Source organism: Rattus norvegicus, chromosome 8, assembly GCF_036323735.1.
Source record: "Rattus norvegicus strain BN/NHsdMcwi chromosome 8, GRCr8, whole genome shotgun sequence".
NCBI lineage: Eukaryota > Metazoa > Chordata > Mammalia > Rodentia > Muridae > Rattus > Rattus norvegicus.
Genome location: NC_086026.1, coordinates 81,162,133 through 81,183,094, shown reverse-complemented (window position 1 = coordinate 81,183,094; position 20,962 = coordinate 81,162,133). Strand labels below are relative to the sequence as shown.

Genomic DNA, 20,962 nt, shown 5'->3' with positions numbered 1-20,962 from the left:
CTCAATACACAGAAGGCTCAGGGGAATGGCGGCGGGGGATAAGCACTAAGCCTTCTCTCTCTCTTTTTAATGATTTATTTATTTAATACACGTGAATACACTACACTGTCACTATCTTCAGACACACCAGGAGAGGGCATCAGACCCCATTACAGATGGTTGTGAGCCACCATGTGGGTGCTGAGAATTGAACTCAGGACCTCTGGAAGAGCAGTCAGTGCTCTTAACCACTGAGCCATCTCTCCAGCCCTAAAAAGCCTTCTTTTAAAGATAAAAATATATTTTTTTAAAAAAACCAATAGTTATATGACTACCTCTTATATCAGATTCAATATCAGCAGTGGGATGTCCCTTAACATAGAATGCAAATTCCAGCCTTTTCAAGTGGAGTCACTGTTTTTGGAACAGATGGGAATCCATAAACTTGAATTTGAGCTTTATCTCAGATGATCTTAAAATGTCCCACGATTTAGAAATGCCACCTAGAAAATGTTCTGTCTCCTTGGCTAAGAAATATGTTCTAGGTGCGTGCGTGTGCGCGCGCACACACACACACACACACACACACACACACACACACGGGGCAGGGGTGGATTGAGAAAAAAAATTTATAAAAAGTCACTGCTACAAAGACATGGTCCAAATTCATCCAAAAAGAAGCAAGCTTGGGACCTTTGGGAAGGTGTGTGTGTGTGTCCACCCCTGCCATCCCAGGGTCACACCAGGGAAGATGAAGAGTTGGCTTGTGTCACAGGACCCCACAATCATCTGTGGAAGCCAGGGGCTAACATAGGGAATCTTTTTGTTTGTTTGTTTGTTTTTTTTCGGAGCTGGAGACCGAACCCAGGGCCTTGCGCTTGCTAGGCAAGCGCTCTACCACTGAGCTAAATCCCTAACCCCTAACATAGGGAATCTTTCTCTATTGCTTTCCACCTGTTTTGTTTTGTTTTGTTTTGTTTTGAGACAGGGTTTTTCTCATGTAGTCCTGGCTATCCTGGAACTAGCTGTGTAGACCAGGCTGGACTCTCACTGAGCTCTGCCCCCGGGCCTCCTGAGGGCTGACAGGCACCACTGCCAGCACCACCATGGGTGGCAGGGGATAGAGTACATCCACATTTCTGAGATCTAGTTCCTTCGAGTTTTTTCCCACAGGTTGGAATCAACCTCACTGGTTGTAACAACTCCCTTTCCCATTTTTCCTCCCCAACTCCAGAAAGTAAACCCCAGGGTTTGACCTGCTCTTGCTGTATGGCCAGCTGTGGTTGTAGTGGACTAATTTGCCCCCACACTGGCGTCTGTCTTAGGGTTCCATTGCTGGGAAGAGACACCATGACCAAGGCCACTCTTATAAAGGACAACATTTAATTGGGGCTGGTTTACAGGTTCAGAGCTTCGGTCCATTATCAAGGCAGGAAGCATGGCAGTGTGCAGGCAGACACGGTGCTGGAGGAGCCAAGAGTTCTGTATCCTGATCCACAAGGAGCAGAAGGAGACTGTGCTACACTGGGCAGAGCTTGTGCTTAGGAGCCTGCCCCCACAGTGATACGTTTCTTCCAACAAGGCCACACCTCCTAATAGTATCACTCCCTATGTGTTAAGCATCCAAACACATGAGCTATGGGGGCCATTCCTATTCAAACCCCCGCGCCTGGACATTTTTCTTTGCTCTCTTTTCCCCAACAGCTTTTGTTGATCTTGGTTCCCTGTAGGGGTAAACTTCAGCAGCCTGGCGATGTTTGCTGCTAATGTACATCCCGCCCCTCTGCTGCCCAATGGACCGCCCCAGGGCTTTTCACTGCCATGCTGTACACTTGGCAAGCACACCTACAGAATACTCTGCAAACCCAGGAGGGCCTGGGATGACTGAGGAGTAGCTTCAAGATGCACGAGTAACCACACAGAACGGCAGATTATAAACTGTGAAGCCCCATGTCCAAACGTGAATCATTGTTCTGTACAGCCTCTTGCAAGGACACAAGACAAGGCAGGGCTTAAGAGCTCTGTGCTAGGTCGTGGTAGCAGTGCATGCATTTAATCCCGGCACTTGGAAGGCAAAGGCAAGCAGATCTCTAAGTTCGAGGCCAGCCTGGTCTACACAGAGGTCTAGGACAGCCAGGGCTACACAGAGAAACTCTGTCTCAAGAGAAAAATAAATATATTAAATAAATGAATGGATTTTGAAAAAAGTTCCTGTACTAGGCTGGAGATTGGGCTCAGTTGCTAGGGCGCTTGTCCCGTTGGTTTAAATATCAATGTCCTGTTTTGAGAACAAACATTCAGATTTAGGAGTCTTTCCTGAACCCCACCATGCACTGTGTCTGTTCGATGTCCTTCCATTGCTCATCCTTCCACCGATGACTCTGTGGAGGCTGCTGGTTAAGTCAGTTTGCCTTTTTCAGTCCCTGATTCCCTTGATTCTTTCCCCTTTGCCTAAAGGTGATGGGTTTCACTGCCTTTGTGGTGTGACTATGAAGTTCCCCTGGCCACCTGTGGCAGAGGGCGAACAGGTCGGTGAGTGGCACTGCTGTGGTTTTCCAACTGCAGAGAGAGCTGAGCCAGATCTCCCAAGAGCAGAAGGAACTCCTAGAGAAACTCCAGGAGGAGGTGGAGCAGAAGGAGCAGCTGAGGAAGCTGAAGAACGAGATGGAGAGTGAGCGATGGCACCTGGACAAGACCATCGAGAAGCTGCAGAAGGAGGTGAGAGGGCAGGAGGCAGAGCCAAGGGCAGGCTGACCCAGGAGAACCCAGCACCTTCTCCGCAAAAGCTCAGGAAATCCATAGTCCCCCCAGGCACAGATGTGTCTGGACGGTGCAGATACCCTGCAGCCATTCCTTGGACTCTGGAAATTCCAGATGTCGAGAAACTTAGCTAAAACGTAAACACCAAAACCCTCAGGGCCCTGGGCACCTGGTCACTTGCTAACAATAAACAGAGCTGGTCTGGTGTAGACACACACTTACCCAACATTCCTTGTCCTGGAGTTGAGGCCTCTGGAAAAATCTGCATACTTACGTCTCTCTGATGTATCCAGGAGTGCCAAAGGCAGTTTCTAAACCCTGAAACTTCTGCCCCTCAGCTCATTTCTGCCCCAAGATACTCACAAAGAAAGGCACACACTGATGCTGACAGGCTAGAAGTGCACACACAGGAGGCTGTCATTTTCTGATCCCTACCCTGGGCCAGGCATTTTGCTAGTGACATCTTCAGCTGCAGCTAGAGGTCTATCTGGGTATTGTCTTAACTCTGGCAATGCCTCCAGGAGGTAGATAGGATTTCAGTGTTTCCAAAAGGACAGTGCCAAGGTCCTCAGTGGCTAAGGATTCACCTCAACCACACACTGGTTAGTGGAAAGCAAAGTTCTGACCTCAGAGCTGTGCATCCAGCCCCTGCTCACTCTTCCATGCTGTCCCCAAGGCAGGGTTAAGCCAGACCTCACAGCCCAGGGCCTGGTGCTTGGCAGTGATGAGAGGAGATGTTTGCCATGTAGGAACGGGCTCCAGATGGAGTATGGCAGGGTCCCCTCATATCACGCCACTTCCTCTAGATGGCCGACATTGCTGAGGCGTCCCGCACTTCCTCTTTGGAGCTGCAAAAGCAGCTGGATGAGTATAAGGAGAAGAATCGCCGGGAGCTTGCGGAAATGCAGACACAGCTGAAGGAGAAAAGCCTGGAGGTGGAAAAGGCCAGACTGGCAGCCTCAAAGATGCAGGATGAGGTAATGCCTGCTGGGTAATCCTCTCCTGTCTCTCTTCCGAGAGCATTCTTCAGCTTGCTTCGCAAGGCTTCTGCTGAGGCAGCTGGGCCAGGGGATGCTCAGGGAAGCTTTGGGGCTTGTCTTATTCTCTATTCTCTAGTGATTCCATGCAGGTAGCATCCTAAGGTGCAAACCTCCCACTGACGCACAAGCGAGACAGGGACAGCTTTAACTGGGTCGCCTTCTGGTTAGGTCCAAAGTTTTCTGCCTGAAAAGTTGAACCATCCTTTCTGGAGCAAGGATATTGTTATGTCCATCTATGTCCAGATATGGCATTCACATCCGTGCCTTCTACCATTCAGAGAACAAGATGGCAGGAAGAGACAAGGCTCTTTTAACAACCATTTTGTTTGTTTCTTTATGTGCAAATGCGTGATTCCATGTGAGTGTGTCTGTTTGCAGCATGTATGTGCTGGTGCCCATGGAAACCTAAAGAGGTTGTTGATCATTTGAAGTGGGAGTTGTGGGCGTTTGTGGGCTGCCTGATGTAGGGGCTGGGATCCAAACTCTGGTCCTCATGATTGAGAAGCAAATGCTCTTAGCTACTGAGCCATCTCTCCAGTCCTGACAATTTTCTCTTGGCTTCTATTAGGGCGGAATTTGATAGCCATTGAAAAATAAACCAAAAGATGTCCTTAGGGACTGGGCATGTGGCTCTGTGGTAGAGTGCCTGTCTAGACTTGGTTTAGTTTCTAAGTCTCAGGAGTTTACGAATGCTGAAATAGTTAAAACATATTATCTTTGTTATTTATTATTTATCCTTCTGGGTGTGTGGTGTGTGTATGTGAAGGTGCGAGTGAATGTATGGAGCTCAGGGGACAGATTTGTGGAGTGGGTTCTCCTACCTTTCTGTAGGTTGGGGGGTCAAGCTGAGATTGCCAGGCTTGTGAGGCAAGCACTTTACCTGCTGAGCCTGCGAGGCCACCCTAAGACTCGTTCTTGGTTTTATATTAGTAATAGAGCAAAGAAATGCAACGGTGCATTCTTGACCTGGGAAGAGAAAAGTTAATGGGGATGTTAGGTGTTGGAGGCTGGGAAGCACCATGACTACCCACTTCTGTCTGTCTGTCTTTCTGTGTCTCTGTCTCTCTCTGTCTCTTTCTCCCCCGTGTCAGTTCTCCTGCCCCATGTTCCCGAGTGCTAGGATCATAGGCATGAGCCCCCACACCTGGTTGTGAGTCTAGCCTGTGCTAACTGAATGGTGGTGAACAAGCTATCTCAGCAACACCTTCTACAAAACATTAGTAGCTTAGTGACAAATAAGATAATGAAAGGGTATAGTGGAGTCATGTAGGTCCTGGACATCCAATACACATTTCTCTTTCTTTCTCAACTCCTCCTCCCAGTGCCCACCCTCCCCTAAGTGGGAAAAGCCCACAGAGTCCACAGGAAAACAAGTTTTCTTTAAAAAAAAAACAAACAAAACAAAAAGAACCAAACTTTTAATTTCTTTGAGGATCAAAGGATGGTTTCCCCCTGAGTCAGTGCTGAACTCATCAAAGAACAATGGATATTTATTACAGATTTCCAGAACACTTCTGAAAGGGCCCCTATAATGGGTCCCCTCTGCCTCAGGGTTACATGATACAGGAGTCGAGAAAGCAGAAACTGGCATGCTGACATCACGGCTCTCTGCTGTGAAAAGAATTTTCTTTTCATTTTTAGGGGTGGAAGGGCTCAGACATTCGCCAGACACATCAAATATCTGGTCTGTTTTAACTTCAAAAGGCCACAGTGTCATTGTGACCCCGAACAGGGATCCGCATGCTGTTTGTATAAATATTTTGGGGCTAGAAAAGATAAAGAAGCCGATGGCCACAGAGATTCAGTAAGGCCAGACAGCTACCCTTCTGCCTGTGGCGTGAGACACCCAGGGTCAGATGAGGGTGACCTTTGACCTTTAGGAATTAAGGCTTAGAGTTTGTCTTTAGTTCATTTACTAAATCCTGCTAACTACTTAAAGGTGGTACTGACAGGTTAAGAAGGTTTTGCTTACTTGCATTTGTATCAGCAGATAAATTAATTTATATGACAATTTATTATCGTGCCAACAAATTATCTGCTGATTTATTAGCAGGTTGATTAATTTATATGGCAGTTGTGACATCTCACATATGGATCTCCTGTCCCTCAATCCTGTTCAGCTCTCCACCCTCTCTGGTCTCTCCTGCTGCTCCCCTTTGCCCACCGGGCCTCCTACTTTCTCATCTGTGTGGGTCCCTATCAGGTTAGGGTTGCTCTTGGAGCATGGGCAATTCAACAATGTCTGCACCACTGAAGAAAAAAACCTTGGTCTCTCCATGAGCAACAATGAGCTGACTGTACATCCTCAGGAAGGGCGGGGCCTCGTGGTGGAGATGGTGGTGGTGGTGGTGGTATGGTAGGTATTAGGAGAGGTGTGCATGCTGTTTCTGAGGATGCCAAGAAGGAAGTTTGGGCTGTTTATTTGATTGGCATTCTTTGTGGTTATTATTTTTGGTATCATCTGATTCTCAGAGAAAGTACATCTTAACATTTTCCCTATGTTATAATGAGGAAATTGAGCCCCAGAGAAATTTAGTGCTTCTCTGCAGTGTATCGAATCCATTCTGTTCTCTTTGTGGGTGATCGCCTAAACCAGACCAGGGCCTGTGTCTAGAAGTCATCTTCTCCCAAGTGCGGCTGTGCTAGAATGGCTGGGGTTCTCCACTGTACTGGAATTGGATATCTTCATCTCCAACAGAGTACAGTGTGGGAGCCCTCTCTCCTGAGGTCTTCCTCCCTCCTGAGGTCTTTTCACACTAGCCTGATCCTTCAGAGCTTCCCCAGCTTTCTGTGGACTCCTTGAAGAAATAAACCTCTGTGGTGTTCTGTTGTTAGCTCTGTGCCTACTCTGGGAGGGTTTGACATTGGCAACCAAAGAGCCAGTGTTGAGCCTCACTGAATCAGCCCACCAGGTTGATTTTGGCCTTCCCACTGCCAGTGAGGTGGCCCGGCTCCTGAGATGTAAACAGTTGTACATTCCTCAAAACTATTAGATGAGCGCCACCTTGTGGATAAAAAGAGCACTGTAGTTACAGGTGATCGTTTTTCTTCTACCCAGCAATGGCTGTTACCAAATGAGTGTGATTTTGTTCTTGGGTTTTGTGCCTGCTGGTTGCTTAGAGACCATTGATTTAGTTTTTATTTTAAACCTTCAAACCTCTCTTGAGACAATGCTGATACAAGAACGTTTAGCTACTTAAGTGACTTTCAAGTGGTTTTGACCACAGCATCCATCCACTTACCACAAGAGCATCGCAGTGCTTGTTCATACTTTGTGTGTGTGCTCTGTAGTGAGAATACTAGTCCACATCTAGTCAATTGACTTTAAAACCTAACAGTCTATTGCTTGCAAGGGAAAAGCATGGTCGTTTTATAAAATGGAAAGCCGGAGCCTAGAGAGAGGTGGGATTTGCTCATCTTTGCTTTGGGGTGGGCTTGTGCACTCTGTCTTCCGGCCTCCTTGAGCAAGGCACACACGTGGTATGCAAGCCTGTATGCCAGCCCATGTTCCATGTCATTGTGCGAGCTATCCGCTACTAGTTCAATTCCTTGCCATTTCCACTGCCCCGGGGATCTCCACACACACTCTCCTTCAGTTGCGCCTCAAGGAGGAAGAGTTGCGGGACTACCAACGAGCTGAGGAGGAAGCGCTCACGAAACGGCAGCTTCTGGAGCAGTCACTGAAGGATCTGGAGTACCAGCTGGAGGCCAAGAGTCACCTCAAGGATGACCGAAGCCGACTGGTCAAGCAGATGGAGGTGTGTGGGAACACGGGCTGCTGCTACTCTTTCTTGACATTATAAAGATCCTTTCTCTGCCTGGGGGTGGGGAGGGTGCAGCTTATCATGCTTAGTGTGCTAATGGAAGGAACTGACCTGGGATTTAGTCCAATGGCTTCATTGCTTTGAAGAGGGTATCAGTTGTTTCCCCAAAGAACTTAGCAGATGGTGCCGTGTCCCTCCCTTCAGTAATGATCCCCTGACAAAAGCTGCTGACTGTCCAGTCAGCGTCCACACTGTACCTTAGACCCCAAACCACTGCACATCAGGGACTACTGACCAAACCACTCAGTGCATTCTTATTCCTGGCCCATCTGTCTGAGTGTATATGTATCATGGCTACAGCTATCAGCAAACTGTGGTCCAATCCATGCCTTTTCCAGTCCCAAGATAGTCTGCCTGGAACTGCCCAAAGCAGCCATCAGTGTGGGTGAGTATTCATAAGGCTAATACTCAACACTTGAGAAAACCCACACAAATAAAGTACCAGGACCTCTGAGGTGACGGGAAAACCTGAATATTGCTAAAAAGGAGTAACTTGCAAGAGTAGAATTCACCATAAACCAGAAACATGGCGTGTATTCTGCTCTCCAGTGTAATTTAGAGAGGAACAGGGAGACTGAGAAAAGCTCAGACTTTGGGGAAGACGTTAGCATTGTCAGGATTCTGATAAAAAGCAGCCCTGGCGCTCAAGGCCAGCAAAGATGGCTTAAACTCAAAAATCAATGAATTCTTCATTCAGCTTTGTAAATAAGCAGAAATAGCTTTTTAAAAGCTCCAGGGTGCTTTGCAGTTTGTATCTAGGAGTGAAGTTTGAACCAGTGGAGATTTTATTAGATGAGCCTCTCTCAGACCAGAGAAAACTGATGGCAATTTTATTGCTTTGTTTATGGGTTGCCTTATTTTTCTGGTATTGTGCTTCTGATCTTTTTAGGGAGTCATTTTTGGATAAGCAAAGTCAACCTAGTTAACTAGAAATGGACCATTCTAGAGCCTAGACAACCTGGTTAAAGATAACCGGATGGGCTAGGGAGATGCTCATTTGGTAAAACACATGCCATACAAGCAGGAGGGTCTCTCTTCAGATCCCTGGCACGCGTTCAAAACACAGATCACAGCAGTGGGCATCATAATCCCAGTCCAGTGCCAGAGAGGCAGAGAGAGGACGGTCCCTGGGGCTGGTTGTGATTGAGACCAGACACTGACCTCTATATACATAAATGCACACACACACACACACACACACACACACACACACACACCCCTCAAGTGGAAACCAATCAAGTAATAAACAAAGGCCTTGGTATGATGGCCCTTGGCTTAGACCTCAGATATTGTCTGGACAGTGTGGGTTGGGAGCAGGAAAAGAACCTAAGAAGTGATTTTGGGTTCTGGAGATGGATCTTACAGAGGGCCCAAGTTCAGTTCCACCCTGTGGGCAGCTCCCAGTTTCCTGCAAATCCAATAAGCGCCCTCTGCTGGCCTCTTCTGGTACTTGCGCTCACATGCACACGCCCTCGCACAGGCATAGCTGCCTACCTAACTATAAAGAGATAGATCTTTTAAAGATGAGTGGTTTGAGCTGAAATCAGATTGAGTTGTCAGATCACCTCCCGGGAGTCCAGAACATTCCGAGTAACAAGGTATTTCCTCTGAGTAACGTAAGGTCTTGAGGCGGTAGTGCAGCCAAACACTCCTGGAGGCATTTCCCCATTTGTTCTTTAGTTCCGGCCTCCCAGGGTCCTGCCATCATGAAAGGCATCGTGATCATGAGTGGAGCTGCTCTAAGAGGTGGAAGGGCCACATTGTCATGACTTGTGCCTTTTCCCTTCCTTCACTAAAGCGTAGCTAATTCTCAGGTCTCAGGAGCTCTCCACAGGGACATTTCCTGTGTATTCAGCTGCAGGCGCTTGAAGCTCTGCAGATATTCTGGATGGACAGGAACTTGAAGCAGCAGCTGACCATGTCCTGAGTTAGTTTCTGGGACTTTCTGCTCCCAGGGGAGAACTTTTGGTTCTTTATAGGTCTTTTTGTTTTGTTTTAGATTTATTATGTATACAGCATTCTGCCTGCTTGTATGTCTGCAGGCCATACGAGGGCACTAGACCTCATTATAGATGTTTATGAACTAACCATGTAGTCACTGGGAACTTAACCTCTGAGCCATCTCTCCAGCCCCCTTTATAGGTTTTACATTTTATTTAATGTTATTTATTATTGTGTGTGTGTGTGTATGAATGTGGAAGATGGAAGACACTTGGCTGAGTCCGTTCTCTCCATTTTCACGTGGGTTCTGGAGTCTGAACTCTAGTCTCCGTCTTCACAATAGACAGTTCATCAGTCACACGAGTTCCAAGAGCTTCCTAGCTGGTGTTTACAGAGCCACCCACAGTTGTCCGTCCACACTGGCAGGTCCATAGTTCATACTTAGACACAAGTGCTGCCTTTGAAAAGTCAAAATCTTGGTTTTTAAAAAGCATCTGTCGGGGCTAGAGAGACGGCTCAGTGGTTAAGAGCGAGGGACTGCTCTTCCAGAGGACCCACATAGTGGCACACAACCCCACTTGAGACTCCATTCCAAGGAAATCTGACAGCCTCTTGTGGCTTCCACAGGTACTGCACATGTGTGGTACACAGACTTGCAGGCAGACAAAACATGTATATGCATAACATAAAAGAATGAAAACATTGTTTTATAAATAATACATTTTAAGAAGCACCCATGACCAAGTTTACCCAGACCTATGTAAAATCTACTGGAGACAGAAGAAACGTAGGTTCAAGTTCCCCAGCGCTGAGTGCGGAAACCTCTTTCTCTCATTCATAAAACTACTCTGAAATGCTTCTCTCTGAATTCCCAGTGATGTTTAATAGCGTCCAGAGGAACAGACTGTCATTACTCTGTGATGGTGATTTACCAGAATTGGCCACCACTGTCCTGTGCAATCCAGTGCGGGTTCGGGAGTGTCCACTGCTGGTTACCGGGTGCTGTAGAAAAGAGGCAGGTCACTCATGGGAGAAAGCTTCTGGAGCATGAAGTATTTGTAGAACTGTCCGGGCTGCCTTCCCAGTTAAGACACAAACTATACCAACACATCCTTAGTGCGTTTGTTTCGTTCATCGGGGCTTAGGGTAATGCTTTTCTCCTTTTGTATATTTCCTGTGTGCCCAACTGTATCACAAAAGCAACAACACATTTTTAAAATACCTGCTGTGGACAGTGTAAGAAATGACACAGATAAAAGCTGGGGGTGTCTGTCGCTAGTAGAACACTTGCCTAGCAGTGAAGCTCTGGGTTCAATTTCAAGCACTGAATATAAGGCTCGATCTTGTAACACCAGCACTTGGGAGGTAGATGTAGGAAGAGCAGGTTTGAGATGATCCTGGGCTACATAGGAAATTTGAGGGTACTCTGGGATCCTTTAGGAAGAAGGAAAGAGAAGAAGAGAAGGAGAGAGGAAAAGAAATAGATGCCTTATGTTCGCAAGCCCTAACAATGCTCGGTTCTCATTTGCTCTCGGGGTTTCTTTCCATGGGCACCCCGTGCTCCTAATGCAAGTAAGTCGAACTGAAGTGACCTGTTTGTGTCCTCCTTTCCCAGGACAAGGTGTCCCAATTGGAGATTGAGTTGGAAGAAGAAAGAACGAACGCTGACTTGCTGTCTGAGAGGATCACTTGGAGCAGGGAACAGGTATGAGGGAGTTGTTGAAGGGAGAAGTGTGTGGCACTATGGGAAATGAGGCATGAGAGGTTGAGCCTAGGGACTCAGAGTGAGGAGGAGACAGTCTTGCCTTACAGAGCACAAGGAGAGATTCAGTAGTCTTTGACATCATAAGCCACTGGGAGGGAAGGGATTGGTAACATGAGGGAATTTCCTAGAGTGGTGGCAGGAAATGATATATTAGTTGCAGAAACCAAGGTTCACCTCAGGGTGACTAGGCTGGAGGTTTGGGGGGCGTCAGTGGGCTGGCAGTCCCTGCTCACAAACGAAGATGAAGGTCACTGGCTCCTTTGCCACCCACCCTTCTGATGTGCATGCGTTTCCATGGGGAGTGAGGCTCTGGTTCTGTGTTGGCTCCTGAGCTGTGCTCATGGTGGGGTAGCATTCAGAAGCCTGAGCAGCAGAGGTTTAGAGAGGGACTTTCTCGAATGCCAGGACACAGATGGGCAGCTCAACCTTGACATTGGCTCCCCACAGTTCTTCCTGTGTTTTCTAAGTTCTCGTACTGGCCTCAGAGCTGTTTTGTTAGGAGGTCCTGCCAGTCTGGTTAAGCAGCCGTTGTACCTCAGGGCATTCCAAGTCTGCTAAGCATGCATAATGAGAGAAATGCCCGTAGGTTTGTTTTGTCCAGGTTCCCTGTGATTGAAGTACAGTGGGAGGAATGGTGAGAACTGTCACCTTACTAATATTCCAGGCGGTTAAAACCAGTTTTCAGTTCCACCATGAATACCCAGAAGAAAACACAGGCATGCTGAACCAGAACACAGCACTTCCACTGGTTCAGCTGCTGGCCCAGAACCATGAGGTGTCTGGTCCCAGAGCGCCTTTGGCTTTCTCCTCTCACTGAGTCATGGGATGCGACTGCTCGCCTCAGTGATCAATGCTGAAAATTTTCCATTGAGCCAAGAACTTGAGGGTTCATGCTGGAGGACTCCATGCGCAGACTTAGGTCTGCTCCTGTGCTGGCCTCCTGTGGAGCTTTGGGGGATTCCCAGATTACTGAGTCTGGAGATGTAGCTCAGTTTGCAGGGTACTTGCCCATCATGCACAAAGTCCTGGGTTCAATCCCCGGCACTGCAAAAACTGGCATGGTAATGCATGGCTGTGATTCTAAGAAGTGAAGGCAGGAGGATCAGACATTCAAGGCCATCTATCCTTGGCTACATCTTAAGTTCAATGCCAGCCTGGGCTACACAAGACCTTTTCCACAAATAAACCAAAGCTATTTATGTAGAAGTATCTAAAGGTGTCCCCTCTCCAAACCTGCCAATTGTCCAGTTCCATTTCTGCCTTGTCATTTCTGGGAGGTAGAGAAAGTAAGTGCATGCTTGCTGTAAATGGAGAAACTGAAAATCAAGTTCAAATTGATGTAGAAACTGATGAGAAACAAACCCAAAGCTCTAAGACCGATGCTGCTTCCCCTTCCTTCCCTCCCTCCCTTCCTTCCATGGTTTGTGGTGATAGGTCTTGTTATGAAGCCCATGCTAGCCTCTACCTGTCTATCCTCCTGCCTCAGCCTCTGAGCACTGGTGAGTGATGCCTGTTGATGGAGGTCTCTGACCCCTTCTGGCCCTTGATGCCTCCTGATTAGAGAGGGACATTTGAGAAGAATGTCCCGCTTCACCAACAATCCTTTGTCTCAAATGCTGGCTTTCTGCCTTTAAAGGGCATGTAGACAGGGCATGTAGACAGGGCATGTAGAGAGTCAGTGCTGACTTCCCAGGGACATGCACCTGTGGCTGCCTGTCATATCGCAGCAGGAAGGGGACCCTTAAAAGCTGAACCCCTTTCTCCTCTAATCAGTTCTGAGTTTCTGATATCCTAACAAAGTCAGGAGACTAAAGGACAGAAAGTGGCACCGGTCACCTTGAGTCCTATGAATGGCATTAGCCAGGGACTCCCAGCAAATTACAGCTAGAAAAAGAGGAAGCACAAGAAAAGATTAAAACAACAACAACAACAAAAACAAAAACAAAACAAAAAACAAAAACAAAAACAAAACCCTCTTGCTGTCTTTTAAAAGTAAAGTTTTCTGTTCTCTATTTAAAACTGAGCACTCCTAAGTTCTGAATCCTGTTTCCTCCCAATATATCCAGTCTTTCCCCTCATCCCAGCGTTAGGTCTTAGGTAAATAGGCCAGACCAAAGGGCTCTGGCAATCTAAGCCTAAGGCTGGCCCTCTGACAGGACCTTGGGTTAAATCTGCAGAATTGTGTAATGGATGAAAGATTTGAGACCCAGAACCACGAAGGACTTAAGGCAGAGTCCTGTGGCAGGTAGCTCTAAGGGCTAACTTAGGCTTCCTCTTCCCAAACATGGTGTTTTAGCTACCAGAGCCTGGAAAATACAGCAAATATGGCTTCATGCATGGCAGAGTGGTAAAGCTGCAGAATTCCGGAGTGATCCTAGGAGAGGAACTAGATTTAACAAGCAGAAAACTAACAGTAAAACGGCACAGGTGCTAAATACCAAGAGTGGGATGCCAGTCCATGAGGGAAAGGCCCTTAGTGAAATCTTGGCCAGGCATCAACCTTGAAGAAGTGATCCAGCAGAGTAGCTGGGCACAGTGGGTGTGGCATCAGAGCCAGAACAGGTCGACAAGTCAGCACCGGATGTTGAGAAGCAACGAAAGCTCACACATTTCTGGTTTCCATGAAGAAAGTGGAGGGGCCGGGTTTGGAGAGGCAAGGCTTTGAATGGCTGCATCCTGAAGGCAAGGGGAGCCATGGAAGGCTATTCAGCAGAGCAGTGAAGCATATACAGTGTTCTAGAAAATCAGTGTAAGAAAGAGCTGGGAGTAAGGAGGGGGTGCAGACGCCCTTCACTGTGCTGCTCTGGGGCAGAGAAAGCCGCTGTGAGAACGTTCTGTTCTGTGCCTCTCGCTTCTCTCGTTATTCTCTGTTTATTCAGTTCTCGCTGGCCCCGTTATTTACTTTCTGAGTCTAGGGGATTTTCTTCCATACTAACCAGGATAGTATATATGTTCAGAGAATCCTAATCAAGATAAATGTTTTAATACCTTTTGAGGTTTGGACCGCCTTTCAAATATGGCTGATGTTGAGAAGGAATAGATTTGACCTGGCCAAATGCCATATTTATAAAAGGTGAGGAGCGTCTGCCTATTTTCTCATACACAGAACAGGAAACTATAAGCTGAAGAAGAGTCACTGTGGCGCTAACTGTTTTACTGGCTTTGGGTCTATTTAAGTCCCAGGAAAGCCTTTTTACCTTTCTTTCTCCAAAAACTTGGTTTCTTTGTCAGAGCCAGTAGGACAGACCTATAAAACCTTGCTACTCAGGAGGCCGAGGCAGGAGGATTGTGAATTCAAGGCCTCCCTGAGCTGCAGAGAGATTACTAGTGAAACCGTGTTGCAGAGTAAGAGAGACGGGGATACTGCACATTGGTACTAACTTTCCTAGTATCCTGGAGGCCCCAGGTTCAATTCCCAGTGCCACGAAACAAACTGAACACTTCTGCCCATGACTGCTGGCAACCACACCGGGGATTTTCGAGTGCTGGTTCTCTGCATGCTTTCTTGGCCATTTTCAGGGCTTGGAAGGAATAGTCATGGCCTACGGTTGCATAGTTTGTAAGAGGTAGGGCCACATTATAACCCTACACTTGCATCATATTCTAAAGATCTTCAAGTTAAAAATGATGTGAATGGGTAAGGGTTGTGGCTCAGTTAGCGAGTAATTGCTTAGCATTCCCAAAGCCCTGAATTAATTCCCCAACACCTCATAATAATAATAGTAATAATAATAATAAATCAATATTATTATTATTACCACTTAAAATACACAGGATTGCATTTACCTTTGCCTCCTCTGACACTCATTTTGTGTAAGAGTCAGGCAGAAAGAGGTCTAGCCTGAGTTAAACGTGCTGGCTAGGCTGGTGTCCTGACTCAGTGGACAGCACTGAGCATACCATGGCTGGTAGCTGAATACACACAGCAGGGTTGGGCTTGCCCACGGGCACCCCGTTCCTCCATCCATCCCCTGCCTGTCAGCCTTGAGAGCCAGGATGACACAGCGCAGGATGAGTTGACTCCTCCCACCCAGACAGCTGGCAGCTGGCAGGGAGCGAATACCAACTTCAAACTTTGGGAAACATCCCCATCTTCTCAGGGACTAGCTAGCCTGCCTCTTTGCCTTGGAAACTGCCAGACAAATCCCAGGGGGTAAAGCTTGAGGCCTGAACCACTCCTTCGCTCCTTCGTGGCTTGCTCACACCTGCTCCTCAGTACCTGGGGACTTAGGAACCAGTAAATGAGACTCCAAATGACCCCCTTTCAGGAGGAAAGTGACAGATCAAAGTGGGGTTTCCTCTTTCAGTTAAAGCGACTCCAGGCTCAGAGCTGCCTCGTAGGGTCTCAGCTGCTCAAAAGCCCGCTGTGTAGGTTGGTTGGCGATAATTCTTAGGATGTAGCTCTTAGCACCAGTCCAGGAGTGATGGCCTGCCTACCTCCTCACAGCCCATTGATAAACCCAGGCCAGGAGGCTGTTATTAGTAGCAACCGTAAACGTCTCGGGTGTCTCATTAACCCAAAAGGCTGCAGCTTCTAAACCTGAGAGCTAGCTTGGGTCGCTGGTATCCTGGTGCCACCGGCTGCTAGAATGGGACCTGCTGCTTCTTACCAGTACGTTTCCACGTGAGTTAGCACCCAGTCAGTCCAGCTGCGCTCCTGTCTGTTTTAATTTGACCGCAGAGCTTGGATTCAGACTGTTTAATAGGGTTGAAGGGTAAACAGCATGTAAAACACTGGGCTTACGTGAGGTTTTTCTCCAGCCTCGCTTCCCTGGGTCCAAATAAGGATCAGAACGTGAGATCTGGGTGCAGAGCCGAGCCGCAGAAGCAAGGGCTCCCTGAGGCTTGCCTAGATTTGTGGTGAAATCATTCTTCTTTGGGACCTTGACTGTAAAGCCATGCAGAATTCCTTGAGGCTCCTCCACATGGCGGATTTATTTTAGAGCATAATGTCGGGCTGGTTTTTAGGAGCGTGGAGGGGGACCCTGCTGTGTTTTCCAAAAGCCTCAGCAGCAAGGCCTACCTGGCTGCTGTCCCGGTTGGGTTTTTATGGCTGCCTGCCTTCTATTCCTTCCTGTTCTTCCGATTTATTTTACACTTTCATCTTAAGAGCCCTCTTTTGAGGGGACATGGTGAGGTATGAAAAGTTACTATTTTGTTTTCGTTTTTCCCGTTTTCCCCGGAGCTCTCCAGGGAGGGCTTGAACCTGAAGAGACCCTCAGAGGTGTCTCTTCCTTAAAGTTCTGCCACAGGGGAGGTCTTTTCTGGTAGATGCTGGACGCTGCATGGTCTAAGCTCACAGCTGGGACCCAGCACAGTGATGGAGGCAGTCCTCCATGCTGCAGGGCTCTCCCCACTTACCCACTGTAGACCTCCTCTGCAGCTCTACAGAATTCCCCACTAACACGCGGTTTCCTGTAGGATTTTCCCATACATCAAACCTCTAGTGTATGGTTCTGTGGAAGGACAGTGGCTGGGGGTGGGGGTTGGGGGACTAAGGGCTTTTGTCAGAAGCCCTGGGGTAAAATCCCCAAGCTGCTTCCATTCAGATCTGATCCAGACACTATTCTGACTCTCCCGTCAGACAGACAGGGTGATAGCACCTGTGTGGGAGCTTCCAGAAGGATTAACAGGCTCAGACCCAGTACATGGCTGGAGCAGGGCTGTTCCTATTACCCCTCTGGTTCCCTGCACAGCTGCCGGGAGAGGCTAGCCTCTGCTCTGTGTGCATTTTAATACTTCTGTGGTCAACTTGATTTCTCTACTAGCATCAGTTGGGTCTTCTGCATCACCTCACCTTTGGGGACCGTTTTTCCTTCTCTGTAGAATAGGGCAGGGTCCTCTGGCTTCCTTGGAAGTCTCCTTGAATAGCATCCTACAGGACTGGGCAGTAACCAAAACATTCTGTTCTGGCAAGTGAAAGGGCGCTGTGGGCTACTTTGCTCAGGTACAAATGAACCTGCAGGCCCTGTTCTGTGAGCAAGGTCCCATGGGGGAGGAGAAGCTAGACCAGGCTGTGGAGTTCCTTCCCACCATGGAAGGTATGCACAGTGTGCCTCAAGTGCAGGTGTGTGCCCCAAGCACGGGCTTCCCCTAGGACGCATGCTTGTGCCCAGAGCAGGCTGTGAGCCCGCATTCATTAGCCAGCAGTCACAGGAATAAGTCCATGCTCTTTCAACAGCGTGTGACTGTTGAGGGCTCTGGGGCAAGTGGAAGGAAGTAACTGGTGGAGTGTGGCATTCTCTCTGCTTGTCCCTTACATTGTTGGCATTTTTCCTTGCTCTGTACAAAGATGGCCTGAGGGAACTAGACAAGGCTATTTTGGTTTTGTGTCTTAGTACTTGAATACCCTTATAGAGGACACTGTGATCACTTAACACGTGTGTACAGTGTGTCATTTTCTAGTTAGGGCAATAAATATTTCCATCTTTTCAACAACTAAGGATTTTTAGTGTAACACTATTCTTTGAGCATTCCATGTATACAATGTATACAATGATACGTGTATACAATGTGTTTCACCCTCACAGCTCCTTCTAACTTCATAGTTCCCCTGTTTAATTTTTTTGAGAAAATTTTCTATCATATATTTTGGTCATGTTCTTTCCCCTCCCTCAACTCTTCCACACCCCTGACCCGCCCAACTTAATGTTCTCTCGTTTAAGAGGAAAAACAGACCAAAACACAGAGTCTGCTTCTGTTGGTCAACTCCTCCTCCTGGGCCCTGGGCCTTCTCTGATTATCAGCCATTAAAGAAAACGGATTTCTTTTCTCATCCAACAGTAATTAATTAGGCTCTGATAGCTCCTTCGCTCGGGCTAGCATTTCATTCCCACCTCCCCTCCTGCACACTGGGATTTCATCTGAGCGTCTGCAGCCTTGTACATGTTGTCAGTCTCTGAGCTCCTATGTGTACCTGCCCTGTGTTGTGTCTGAAGACACAATTTCCTTGACGTCCTCTACCGCCTCAGGCTCTTGCAATCTTTCTACTGTTCTCTTCCACACAGATCCCTGGGCCTTGAAGGGAGGGTGTGGTTCATCCCATTTAGGGCTGAGTGCTCCCAAGTCTCTTATTCTGTGGACATCGACCAGTTGTGGCTTTCTGTTCTAACTGCCATCTACTGCAAGCTGCAGCTCCCCTGACACACCTTTAATTAATAACCTACCAAGTCCAACTAGTGCTGCTCACATGCTTGGGTGTAGGCCTGCCTGCTGGTGTGAGGTTAACCTACCAGGACGAAACCCCTAACAAACTGATGCTCCCTCTCTGGCAGCCATTGCCTTTCAGTCGTTACAAGTGGGACATTATCATGTGCTGAGTACTTTGTTGTCACCTAGTCATTTAAAAACTGATTTTAAACAGTTTTGATCTGCCTGCCTCTGCCTCCCAAGTGCTGGGATTAAAGGCATGTGCCGCCACTGCCTGGCTTATTCTTTAGGTTTTGGGGTGTTTTTTTGTTTGTTTGTTTGTTTGTTTTTGTTTTTTTTAATCTTTGAGATGCTTTTGCCATGGAGCTCAAAACAGTTCTCCTGCCTCAGCCTTCCCGGCGCTGAGATTACATGTGAGTACTGAGCTATGTTTTAACTGATGGCTACCTTACTATGCCAAAGAAGAACCAGAAATCATTACTGCATTTGTGTGGTTTTCAAGTCCCTCACTGAGCTTTCCGTCCCCTTCCCAGATCCCGACCTCTTTTCCATTCAGCTCTACACACTCCTTAGTCTCCACAGGAATGATAACTGTGTTTATCTCTCCAGGACTGGGTTATTTCAGTTAGCAAGATGACCTTTGGGTCCTCCATTACAAAGGAATACTGAATCTTATCAAATGCTTTGCTTCTATCTATAGAAACAATTTTACAGTCTTTGCCCATCAGTTTGTCCTGCCATATTGGTTTTTCAGACAGGGTATTATGGAGCCCAGGCTGACAGGAAGGTGTTCCAGTGTTGGGTTGGCCTAGGTCTCCCCTCAACACAACCCCCAGCTCCCAAGCCCCCAGCTCATGGTCTATTTTAATGGGTAGATACATTGATTACTACAAGATTACCTTCAATACTGCATTTGTATTGGTCCACAGATTTTGGTTGGAATTTTTATTTGCAAAGCTTTTTGTTTTTAAATTTTGTTTTATATGTAGGAGTGCTCTGCTACATGTACACTTCACACCAGAAGAGGGCATCAGATCCCATTACAGATGGTTGTGAGCCACTATGTGGTTGCTGAGAACTGAACCCAGGACCTCTGGAAGAGCAACCAGTGCTCTTAACCACTGAGCCATCTTTCCAGCCCCTCTTTTGTAAAGCTTTCAAACATTTCCTTTTCCAATTTGTTTTTTGTTACCATGGGGCATTTAGTAATATATTATGTAATTTCTTTGTGTCTGTATACTTTCCATTCTCTTTCTTGACTTGTAATATTATTCCATTATCATCATTTAGCTCAGGGCTTTATTTCTATGAAGAGACACCATAACCAGCCAACTCTTAATAAAGGAAAGCATCTAACTGGGACTGGCTCATAGTTCAGAGCTTTAGTCCATTAGCATTGTGGCACACAGACAGACATGGTACTAGATTGATAACTGAGAATGTTACTTGGCATGGCGTGGGCATTTTCATTCAAACCACATCATCTAAGAAGACACAAGATATAGTTTCATAGCTTTCAGTCTCTTGAGACCTGATGTGTGGGCTGATGTATGTTACCTCAGAGCAGTGGTTCTCAGCCTGTGGTTTGAGACCCCTTTGCATATCAGATATCCTGTGTATCAGTATCAGGTATTACAATTCTTTTTTCTTTTGGTTTTTGAGACAGGGTTTCTCTGTGTAACCCTAGCTAAGTTGGAATTTGCTCTGTAGACCAGGCTGGCCTTGAACTCAGAAGTCCACCTGTCTCTGCCTCTCAAGTGTTAAGCGTAGCAAAATTGCTGCTATGAAGTAAATTTTATGGTTGGTGGTCACAACATGAACTGTATTGAAGGGTCTCGGCATTAGGAAGGTTGAGAACTACTGTCCTAGAGGATGTCCCACGTGGTAATACAGATGTGTATTCTGTGGCTGCTGGCGAGATGCTCAGTAAGTATCCGTTGGGTCCTTTCTCTATGTAGAACAGCAGGACTCAGAGGTTTGTTGATTTTTTTTTTTAACCTGGATGATCTGATTTTTTGAATTCCCACTACTTTTGTCTAAGAGATCTCCTTAAAAGTAATGATTTTCAAATATATATATTCGAAAATCATTACTATATATTATATATTACAATATATATACAAATATATATATATATATATATATATATATATATATATATATATATATATATATATATATATATATATATATGGTGCAGTGGTTAAATCTTGTTGAACTGGGCCTGTATTAACATTTTGTTTAAACTCTGCTACATTTTTTATCTGTTTTTTCCCCCAAGACTAGGTTTCTCTGTGTAACAAGCCCTGGCTATCCTGGACTCGCTTTGTAGCCCCTCCTGCCTCTACCTCCTGAGTGCTGGGATTAAAGTTGTGCGCCGTCATGCCCAGCCTTATATCATTTACTAAGTGTATGAACTAATGGATTTCATGACATTTCACGTGTGTACATAACATGCTTCCATCATCTGCAGTCCCTTATCCTGCCCCCACTCCCTGCTCTTC

General features: G+C 46.8%; 1 protein-coding gene across 5 annotated transcripts in view; it reads left to right on the top strand.

Annotated features, from left to right (window-relative positions):
• Cgnl1 (cingulin-like 1) overlaps window positions 1-20,962 on the top strand; it is a 151,430-nt gene that overhangs the window by 122,504 nt on the left and 7,964 nt on the right. For all 5 annotated transcript variants that reach the window (XM_008766286.4, NM_001389277.1, NM_001108164.2 and 2 more), the window contains 4 exons: window positions 2,545-2,697; window positions 3,546-3,716; window positions 7,376-7,537; window positions 11,160-11,249. In XM_008766286.4, the coding sequence (XP_008764508.1) occupies window positions 2,545-2,697; window positions 3,546-3,716; window positions 7,376-7,537; window positions 11,160-11,249 (576 nt within the window). The remainder of the gene's footprint in view (window positions 1-2,544; window positions 2,698-3,545; window positions 3,717-7,375; window positions 7,538-11,159; window positions 11,250-20,962) is intronic.